Source organism: Eumetopias jubatus, unplaced genomic scaffold (genome assembly GCF_037043125.1).
Source record: "Eumetopias jubatus isolate StellerSeaLion01/CBP00866 unplaced genomic scaffold, mEumJub1_p1.0 scaffold_6, whole genome shotgun sequence".
NCBI classification, from domain to species: domain Eukaryota; kingdom Metazoa; phylum Chordata; class Mammalia; order Carnivora; family Otariidae; genus Eumetopias; species Eumetopias jubatus.
In genome coordinates, this window is record NW_028274812.1 from 955,468 (window position 1) to 966,251 (window position 10,784).

Genomic DNA, 10,784 nt, shown 5'->3' on the forward strand with positions numbered 1-10,784 from the left:
ATCTTTCCTAGAGCTCATTTTGTTTCCTCAATAACTATTTGATTTTTCCTTAATTCTCAATAATTCTAGCTATTATCCCTTCAAATATTCTGTCTCTTCCAATCTCATTGTTCTCTCCTTCTGGAACTCCTTTTAAATGAATATTTACACTCAGTCCGTCATCTAAAGTCTCCTTCACATTTTCCATCCTTTTAACTCTATGAGCTACATTCTGGGTGATTTCTTTACACCTGCCTTCCAGTTTACAAATCCTCTCTTCAGCTGTTTCTAATCAGCTCTTAACCCATCAATTGAAAGTTTATGTTCAATGACTCTTAGTTCTAGCTTCACTTTTGTTGTTTTCAATCTTCCAGTTCTTTACTATTACAGCTTATCCTCTTATTATGTTCCTAGCCATTTTAAACATACTGATCTGAAGACCATGTCTGATGGCTGTGTCTAGTACTCTATTCCTGTTGTGTCCACTTTAATTCATAGGGAAAGGTCCAGAGATGACCTTCGGCAGAGCTTATCCTTGAGGGTCCTGCATGGTTTTTGTGGAGGAGTGGTCTGGGCAGTCTTCAGTTTGCTCTGCTGGGTGCTCTGGGAATATTAGCAGCCAAGACCACTTTTGCTAGTTAGTTCCTTGATATGGATTTCTTTGTATCACGTAGCATAAGTGAAAACTGCCAACTCCCTACGGGCTGTCCTTGGTTATGGATTTTGGAGGTGATTTCCTCACCTCAGGCTGAGATGTCTCATTTCCCTGGTGTCGAGGTGGCCTCCCTGTCCATGCTTCACTCAGGTCTAAACACATGAATCTTTTGACTTTGTACAGGTTTCTTGGCCCAACTCCCTTTATCATGAGACCCCATATCCTCACCATCTGTGTTCACATGGCAATTAAAGCCCAGCACACACACACACTTTAATAGAAACTGGGATTTCCTTGGGCAGAAGGTGATGTCATAAACGTGTCACCCTGGCTTTCAGTTCCTTTCCCAGGCATGTCTCTGTTTTCCTGTAGCTCAATTATACACATGAACGAAGCCCGTCCAAGCTCAGAATTCGAGTCCCTTCAGGAGTCATTAGCCTCAACCTCGAAAGAGCAGTGGTGAGGTCAGTACCTTGCTGCAGTGCACAGCATGCACACCCTCTCTTGGGATGTCCTGATTTTATGAAGGAAAGGACTCATCCCTGTTCCTCGCAGTTTGTCTTCCTGCCTCACTGCCCTTCTGGGAACTTTGCACCCCCATGGTTACCACAGGAGCAGCAAGTTTCTGAACACACGAGCCTGTTTGGGCCACACAGTGAAATGAACCACCAGGGAACAGTGGCTGAAGCCTGAGAGCTTAAGTGAGATGAGATTTTGTTGCTGCTTGTTTTGTTTGTTTGTTTTGTTTTCTTCTGGCCATGTGGACCAGAGAATTAGAAACATATGGTTTCCAAAGAGAAAGAAGAATAAGGAAAGCATTCCCGGGGCAGGTGCTGGTGATGGTTGAGACTATGGCTTCGGCTTTTCCTGACTCCAAAGTCCATTTTTGTTGTTGAGCTCATTTAGACATTCCAGTAACCATATAATTAAATGCCTTTCTGCTCAACTTGTCCAAGTTGGATTTCTGTCCCTTGCCACTGAAAGAGTTAGCCACATCCCCCTGTGAGTTCTCACAGAATCTCCGTCCCTCTCGGCAGAGCAGTTGGGGACTCTGCCTTTCCTGTTTGCTGTGCTCTGCCGCCGTTCTCACGTCCCACGTGTCTCGACAAGTCTGTCAGGCTAACTTGTGTGCTGGTTCCTGCAGCCCCACTTCGCATGCAGCCTGGCCCCTGCTCCCCTCTGCTCTCTTCGCCCCCGAAGGACACCTGCACCCCAGAAACCAACCAGTGCAGACAGCCGGGAACGTACAGCTTGCATTCCATGTACATAGATGAAGATCTGACCCCCGGAGTTGAATTCCTAGCCAAATTCAAACGAAACTCACAGGAATAAGAGCTACTGTGTTTTTCCCCTGGATGTTGTTGCTTTTCCTAATGTTCCAAAAGTTTGGAAATAGAAATGCCTCAGCCATCTGAAACTTGTTTTTATGTTCTTTGAAGATAGGTTCTGAGAAAGGGTTATTAATGTTGTAGGATGTCATTAGTATGAGGTTTGCAGCAGTGTTTTGCAGACTGAGGTATTTAGAACAGATAAACCTCATTCTTTTTATCCCAGATGTGTGTGGTTTATAATCATTGTCTCTGATATAGTCCAATTAGAGACAAATTTTTAAAATAAATTTGACACATGTCCATGAGCGTAAGATTATTATTTGGGGACTTGTGAATATGTGAGGCTTTGCTCCAGTGTGAAATCTGACTTTATTTTAGCCATTTCTTTGAAATAAGAACCAAGTTCTCCCTCCAAAACAATAAGCATTCTCAGGCCAAAATCTGAACTGCAAACATCAGTCTGTCACTCTCAGGGACTATGGAAGTGGTGTACTGGGTCTGAAAATTGCAGATTTTTGTCTGTATCTGTCCTTCATGTGGTTGGTCCACAACAATTCTGTTTGTCGAGTGTACCCCACGCGTCTGGTTCTGGTGGGTGCTCTACACGCATGAGCAGATACAGCCGGTATGACTCCAGGATAGTAATGTCACCCTGGTCTATATCCCAGATGGAGGTAGAGGGAAGTGACTTTCCCAGATGGAGGTAGAGGGAAGTGACTTGCCCCACACCATACGGCAGGTACATGGTAGAAACAGTCCGACTGCAAGTCTGTGTTCATGATCACGGCGGGATTTACAATTTTAATCCAGTAATGAAATCCTAGATGCCTCTGCTAGGCATCTAGTGGCTCTGCCAAGTGTCTTCCGAGACAGGGTATCTGCATCTATTCCAACATCCTCATCAGTATCAATAGAGACAGATGCCAGACAGGGCATGGTGCTGTGCTATAAACACTCAGAAATGGTGCTTCTCCTATTTCTGCATTTCTGATGTTGAATTCACCTAATCATTTATGACAGCAAAGACCCATCAGTGTCAATCAACATAAAATGTCCTCCCAGGAAGTTGTTGATAGATTGATGATCATCACCTAAGACATTACTGGGATGTCTTGAACCTAACAATATCTAAGAAAAGAAGAAAAATGATGGTTTGAATCGCCGAGTGCTCAGGGATGCATTTCCTGAGGGAGCTTCAGGCACAGAGCAGTGTGTGTGAGCTGAGCCCTCACGTGGCGAAGGGGGTGGAGGGGACACAGAGCCTGGCTGGTGTCAGGTCATGGGGACAGCCGAGTGGACGCACCGTCCATGGTAAGCATCTGTCTCCGCACGCTCACTCCAGTGCACGGCGGCGGTCAGTGCAACTCCATGCCACCCCAGACCCTGACCTGGGCTCTGCAACGGACAGGATGCATTGGTGTTAGGAGGGGGCCTTTGGGAAGTAACTAGGTCATGAGGTGGAGCCCTCGGGGTCCAAAAAGAGCTGCAGAATGCCCCCTTCCTCAGGTGAGGACGGAGCCCCCAGAGCCCGCCACTCTTGCTCTTCTGGGCCCCAGAGTGTGAGCAGCACACATCTGTTGTTTATCAGCCACCCAGTCTGGTACTTTGTCATATGGCCCAGGCTAAGACAGGCTCCCCAGGGGTGTCGGGAAGTTTTCTGGAGCACACACGACAGGCCCTGGGCCAGGGCTGGGGCAGAAGGTTTGCGTCGCTCCCCTACCATGCTGCCCCCTAGACTGTGCTCTGGGACAGGGCGGCAGTCCCTCCTGGAGCCCCCACAGCTGTCTGGTGTCTGCCACCTGGTTCTCGGGGCGAGACTCAGGGAATGATCCCAGGAGAAGGCCAGACCCCTGGAGTCAGGGATCTGCACCCTGCTGTTCTCTCTTCCTCCTGGCCAGGGATTTTTAGAACATCTAGATCTGTGGGGACAGAAGCACCAAAGTCGGCTCCTATGGACTATTTTCCTCCAGATATTTTACCTTTTCTAAGGCAGAGGCTTTTAAAAATCAAAGGCCACAAGCGTACACGTTGCTCCTCGTGTCATCTTATTCTTTACCCGGCCGTGGGCTCAGCGTGCCCCAGCTGTGGGCTGACCGAGGGCACTATACCGAAATATGGCTGAAGATAGCGAAGCAGCATTGGTTCAGATGTCGCACTTGTACTGAGTCGCCTCACTGTAGTGGCAAGAACAGTGGAAAGGTAGGGAAGGGCCAGCTGTGGAAGGCTTTGGGGACATACCTGCTGGGCCCCACATGCCCAGGAGGCTGCAGTGTGCGGTGGGGGCACAGACTCCGAGAGCACATCCACGCCCACAGAGGCAGATGGGGGTGGGGGCACCCCACCCGAGACCCAAGGACCCTGACTGACCTCGTGGATCTCGTTCAGATTCCTGACCATGATGGCGAAGGGCGTCACGCAGTGACTTGGGACGACTGAATCGCAGACGTTTGCAAGGGGGGGCGAAGGGGCACGGGGGTGAGATCATGCAGCTCCAGGAGGAGGTGAGGACCCTGACGTGGTGGCCGTGGGCACGCAGCTGGAAGGTAACGCTGCAGAGGGAAGCCGCAGCATCGTGAGGGCGTGGTGCTGATTATGTCATTTAGATGAAGAGCAGATTCAAAAATCCATCCAGGTTTTAGATAATAGGATAGGTCAGGGTGCGGTAGCTTCTTTGGGCAAGAAGAGTATGAGTCGTTGGGATTTGAAGTCACAGTGGATGTCCAAGTGGTGATTCATGTAATGTTTCAAAATGCAGAACGCAAGGCACAGTATCACCATAGCCGGCTGGCCTTTGGTCCAAATGGGAATGACGGGTGAGGCCGCCATGCACACCGCCGCCTGAGACATCTGTGAGAGTGAGCGGGCGCTGCCTGGACTTGGTCCCCAGAACACAGATCCCCCTCCCTGAGCTCACGGGGCAGGTGGGTAGCTGGCCCCTGGGGACAAAGGAGGAAGGAAGGGGCCTGGCTCCTTGTCTGACCCACCGAGTGAGCCGCCCTCCGCCCTGGGCAAGGGAGCCAAGCAGTGGGAAGCCAGAAGGATGGGGCTTCTTGGCTCCCGCGCATGGCCGAGAGGTGGCCGAGGCATGCAGACGGCTCTGTCCTCTTCCGGGCATGTCGACCATGGATCCTGACCGAGGCGCTCGCAAGTATTAGGACAGCAGTGAGACATAGTCTGCAGTCAACAATCAGTGGAGTACCTGCCGTATACATAGATTTTACTAGTGTTAATGCATTTTGTTCTGTGGTCTAGAAAATCGCCAATAAGGAAAACTGTAAGCGTATAGGATTCTCTGTTCATGAAAGTGATGGAGCTACATGGCATCTTGTTTTCAATTGCAGCTTGCCACAGTCAGCCTGGACGGCAAACTGCAGCTCTTAGTAGCCGATAACTGACCGCTGGCTGGGGGCCACGGGCCCGAGGGGGCCGCGCCGGCCAGGGCAGGGGTCCTACTTCTCAGCACCACCAGGTTCGGGCCCCTTCCCTCCACCAGCCGCTGCCGCTCGGCACGCTCACGCCCGTAAGTTTCCTGCTTCTCCAAAGGGTGCCCTTGCCGGAAGATCGGAGTTGGCCTCCAGTACTTGTGCACAGAACGTGGTAAAGTTGAAACAGAATGTTCTTCAATAAAAAGTAGCCTAGTGTTTGTTTCCTAACAGACTTTGTGGGGTGGACGCACAGCAGTGGGCAGCGCTGCGCCCCGGCCTCCTGACCGCGTGCCCCGGTTTTCCTTGGTGAATGGGGGTCTCTGCACACGGTTTGGCTTCTGGGCCTTTCCCCCCAGTGAAGGCAGGGTCCCCAGGGTCCCACACGAATTCCCCAGGCACGAATGGCTGTCCTGGGGATGGATAGCAGGTGTCTTCCCTCCAAGGGCCCAGAGCCAGTCTTTCTGGGACCCCAGGAGAGTCAGGATGCTTCTAGAACAGTGCCTGATGGCAAATAACCAACAACACACAATGCCGCCCAGGACAGAGCCTCTCGGGGCCGGCCTGGACAGACCCTGGTAAATTCTAGCATGATCCATCCCATCCCTTGGCCCCTCTCAGTGGGCTGAGAAAAACCAGGTTGGGCTCCTGGGCTCCACTTGGGAATGTCCTCAACACTGACCATAAATATACATGCTTTCCTTGCACACTTTTGGGGGAGCAAAATTTTAGAAAAACTCATTTTTATTTTTCCTAACACTTGGGAGTGATTTTATCTGTTTATAGCAATTCTGTTGTCTCCCTTTGTTAAAATTAAATTATTTCAAAACTAGTTAAAAATAGGTAAATGAAGCATATTTAATGAGGCAAGGAAACCCATAGAATCTTATTTAATAGTCTTAATTCCAGTTACATCATTTGAAATTTTTTTCCATATTATTCGGAATTCTGATAAAATCCACATGAAAACACCGCCTGAGCCAGTTTTAAGGGCCCAGTTCAGTGGTGTTAACTGTGCTCACTTTGCTGTGCCGTCACCACCAGCATACATCTCTAGAACCTTCTCATCTCACAAAATGAGAACTGCCCCCACGAGCTTGCCCTCCGCTGCCTTACCCGCCCTGCCCTCCTCCCCTTGTCTGTGGATTCAGCTGTGGAGTCCCAGCTTCCTGACTGGCTCACGCCCCTGAGCAGGATGTCCCTGAGGCCCACCCATGTTGCAGCAGGTGCCAGGGGCTCGTCCATCCATCCGCGGGCCCTGGGCTGCTTCGACCTCTTGGCCGTTGTGCGTGCGGCTGCTGTGAACATCGTCAGCGTGCAAGGATCTGCTCAAGGCCTTGCTGTTGTTCGTCTGGGAGGACTTCCCAGGTGGAACTGCCGGGTGATGTGCTAGTTCTCTTTCTGATGCTCTGAAGAAGCTCCAGACTCCTTCGTACCATCCCTGTGCCGGTTTTCATCCCCACCGGCAGGTGCGCCAGCGTCTTGTCATTGACGTGCCTGTTCCGTGTGTGACTTACGTAATGCCTTCATCTTTATCTACATTTCCTCCAGAGTAAGTCCTGATTCCGGTTGCATCCAATGTGACTTTGCAAAAAATTTTTTTAAATTATTTAATGTCAATAATAACAGACAAACAATATTTTAAAGAAAAGCTAATGTTTAAAAAAAAAAACCTAGTTATTACAAAGATTCATCAGGGAAAATGCAGGACAAAGTAAACTTGGAAAAGCTGTTGCTGAGGTGAGAGGCTGGGAGGAGTGGGAGTGTGGACGGCAGAGCCTGGGGGCCGCCTCAGCCGTGGGCATGACGGGCTGTGGGTGTTGGTGCCGCAGGAGCCTGAGCTGCTGAAGGTGTGGTGCATTGTGTTTATGTTTCATCAGTGGTATATAGCTATTACACTGTTCAAGCAATAAGCAAGTGCACGATAATGCCAAATTGGTTGGTTCTGTGTTCATTGGAGAAAACTAATAAAAATAACATATTGTATAGAACTTCTCATTTTTGACTTGATTTCACATAATTACCCAATTTTTATGGTAATGCTATGAGTTTGGTAGAAATTATTATTAGTTTTATTTTCCAAATACTTGACAAAATCTACATCATAGGGAGGTAGTGATGGAATTTTGTCTCGGAAAACCCATTTGAAGGCGTTCTTTTCACACACCAAGTTGATAGATTGAAGAGGATCTGGCCCTCTCAGGGGTGGATGGGAGAAGCGTGCTGCCTGGCTTTGGGATGAGGCTTTCCCAGGACAGAGGTGCTGAAGGTGGGGCATGATGCTTGAGGACACCTGGCTGGGGTGGGGTGGGGTCCAGAGGTGACCTGCCCGAGGACCATGGGAGGATACTGCGTAGATGACAACCAGCGATCTCAGAAGCATCTTTCGGTTTGTGAAGGTGAGTCAGCCTGTCCCTCTTCCTGATCCTGCAGGGGTGTTCGGGGGAGCGTCCTTCAAGTTACAGGTAGGAAGCCTGAGGCTCAGTGTGGCTTCCCTGGATGGCTCTGTTGGGTGGGTGTGCCGTTCGCAGCCAGTGGACGAGAGAGCAGGGACTGGATGGTGGGGAGGCCGGTGGGCGAGTGTCCCAGAGGGAAGGGGCACTGACCTCCAGGTGAGCCCTGACCTTTGATGGAAAAGGGGGATGAGACACGAGTCTGTCCAGCCTGCTGCAGTTTCAGTAATTAAGCTGCTGTGAAGACTGCCTTCTGGGATTTGGATGATAAAATAATTCATATTATGTGGCATATGTCATGGGGTTTACACGCTCTTGGCACACCCATATTTTTGTAGACAAGAAAGCAAGAATGTGATCACGGGCTGCCCAAGCCTTGTGCAGAGGGCTGGTCTAAACAAATTCTGGAATAAAAAGTTTCTCTTCATCTTTGACATTCTGTGTGAAGCATTCTTTTCAGATGTGGGATTTTGCTTTTCATGAGCTTAAGCAGAACTGACTTCATGTTTCAGACGCTGGGTGTTGCATAGCAAAGGTTACTAGTGTTTTGCAAATGCTGATTGTTAGATGGAGAAGCTGATAAAATCTGTAATTGGACCCGGAGACCCATCAGCCTTGAAGAGTGGCTTCACATGGGGAGCAGGCAGTTCAGCGTTTGGAAAAGTATCTTTTTCAGATACCTAGCAGGTTCTTGGCTTCAATGTTATTAGATTAAACTGTATAAAATTACCAGCATTCAGCTGGTTTTGATCTGCAAGAATGGAAACTTCATGTGGTTCAACCAAATATGTTTGTCAAAGGAGGGATTCCATGCTCATGCTAACCCTGCCATTCTGGCCTCAGTTTCCCCTTGCCTTCTTCCCGTCTTCTTTCCCACAACAACTTATTTAGCACCAACTTTGTTTCAGACCCTACTTAGAAATAACCTGTCAACTTGTTTCCTCTGTATGTTCCCAGCTTGGTTTTCATTTTGCTGCTATTAGTAGCTTCACAGTATCTTCTGAGCACCTGGAGCCCCTGGCACGGGGGTCTAGGGAGCTCCCTGGGTTCCGGGTTTGTTTGGGAAACTCCTCAAGCAAGTGGCTGTCAGGGAGTAGGTGGTCTGCTTTGCCGTGGGGTTCTGGGGCACAGGTGTGACCTTCAGGCCAGGAGAGCCTCTCACGCTCACACCGAGCCTGCTTGTTTGATGCACACCCCTTCATCTGAGGTGTCCAACAGAGGACTGAAAAGTGAATGGATGGAACTTAGTGCCTGTCCTTCCTGGCACGTGAGGCACAGGATAGGAGGATGAAGTTCCCCGAGGAACAAGAACTGAATTGAAATAAAGCAAGCAAGTGACACTAAGGAGAAGTGATTAAGAGTTTGGGAGAAAAGATGGTTGTCCGTGATTTTGAAGTTAACACAAGAAAATTGAGATTGTGCAGAAAAGGTGGCCCTCACAGGAAGGCTCCAAAGGAAGAGGGGGACAGGTGAGGAGGGGCAGTGGGATGGGGCGATGGAGGCAGGTGTGCGTCCTCGTGGTCGCGGGCATGGGGGTGGACCCGAGCAGGACAGCTCCTCCACGCTGCATGGGACGTGCACCCAGGATCAGAGTGGGAAACCCAGGGCTCCCAGACCCAGGTGCACAGCCTGCAGGACATTTCTGTCTAGATCAGCATCAGTGCAGCGTGGTGTGTTCTGGAGGAAGACATCTTATTCCTCTGTTGGCACTAAAATAATTAACATTGTCACGAGAGGGAACGGCTCTTCTGTTCACTTTCTGAGGGTGTATGTTGGGTGGAGTCCAGGCTGACCGGCATGGACTCCAGGAGCCTGCTCACTGTTGGCTCTAGACTTCCGCTGCTGACCACCATGATGTGCAGACATGGCCCTCCCCCCACAGGGGCTGCTGTCGTTGTCGTTTGAAGAGCAGTGGCAGCCGCTCACGGAGAGAAGCTCCAGGTTGAATCGTAGGTGCTAAAACTGGAGTTACACAGCGGGCTGAGAAGGCGAGTATGAATGCCATATCACCTCTCTCTGCAGTGTAAGATTTCAGTAAGGACAAGCTCCACAGGTGGGCCTTGGCCCTCACGGGCTGTAATGCTGCCCCCCTCTGACACGCTGCTTGTCCATGGCTCCTGCTCTTCAGCCCTTCTCGCGTGGAGCTCCACGGGTTCTCAGTGCCCTCCTGAAAACACCTTCCCTGACCCAGACCCTCGAGTCTCCTCCTGCTCCTGCATCCTGTTCTCGTCCCCACAGCCTCTCTGTATGTGACCCTCTTCGCAGAACACCCAGTAGCTGTCTGTCATCCAGAAAGCCCCTGTTTCTCTGACTCTCAGATATTTACCAGCCACCAACAAGATACTAAAATTTCCACTAAAAGCCCTGAAGCTTTGCTTTCAGACCTGCACTGGAAGTGCCCAGCACACCAACTCCCATTCCATTGGCAGTGGATCAGCCTGGGCGATCCAAATGCATTACAAATGGATGAGAAAATATGAAAATAAAAGCCTTCCTAAGTGAAACCATACTCATTTTTTTCTACTGTGAAATAAATAAAATAATATTTTTCTTTCACAGAATGGAATGAATCCATGCAGTTTGCTGTAGTTCTTTTAAAGGAAACTATACTTTTAAAAATTTGGGGTGGGGATAGCTGAGTTAGCCATTGTTATTTCTGAATGAAGAAAAAATATTTTGTTCTTCAAAAGGCAGCGTTAGAAAGATCAATAAGCAAGCCACAGGGCAGGAGGAACAGACTCCGTGCAGGGCACTGTGGACACTACATCTGACAAAAGGCCTGTTTCTACATAACAACAAGAACAACTCTAGGGGCGCCTGGGTGGCTCAGACAGCTAAGCGTCTGCCTCCAGCTCAGGTCATGATCCCAGGGTCCCGGGATTGACACCTGCATCGGGTTCCCTGCTTAGTGGGGAGTCTGCTTCTCCCTCTTCCTTTGCCACAC

General features: G+C 49.7%; 1 protein-coding gene across 2 annotated transcripts in view; it reads left to right on the forward strand.

Annotated features, from left to right (window-relative positions):
• The window catches only part of WDR27 (WD repeat domain 27), a 156,871-nt gene that overhangs the window by 142,349 nt on the left and 3,738 nt on the right, over positions 1 to 10,784 (forward strand). Inside the window, exon 26 of one of the 2 annotated variants that reach the window (XM_028103234.2) lies at positions 5,307 to 7,356. The exons of the other annotated variant lie outside the window; for it this stretch is intronic. Coding sequence (XP_027959035.1) covers positions 5,307 to 5,360 — 54 coding nt within the window. The 3' untranslated portion in view covers positions 5,361 to 7,356. Of the gene's footprint in view, positions 1 to 5,306; positions 7,357 to 10,784 lie in introns of those variants that run through there. 2 annotated transcript variants of the gene reach the window in all.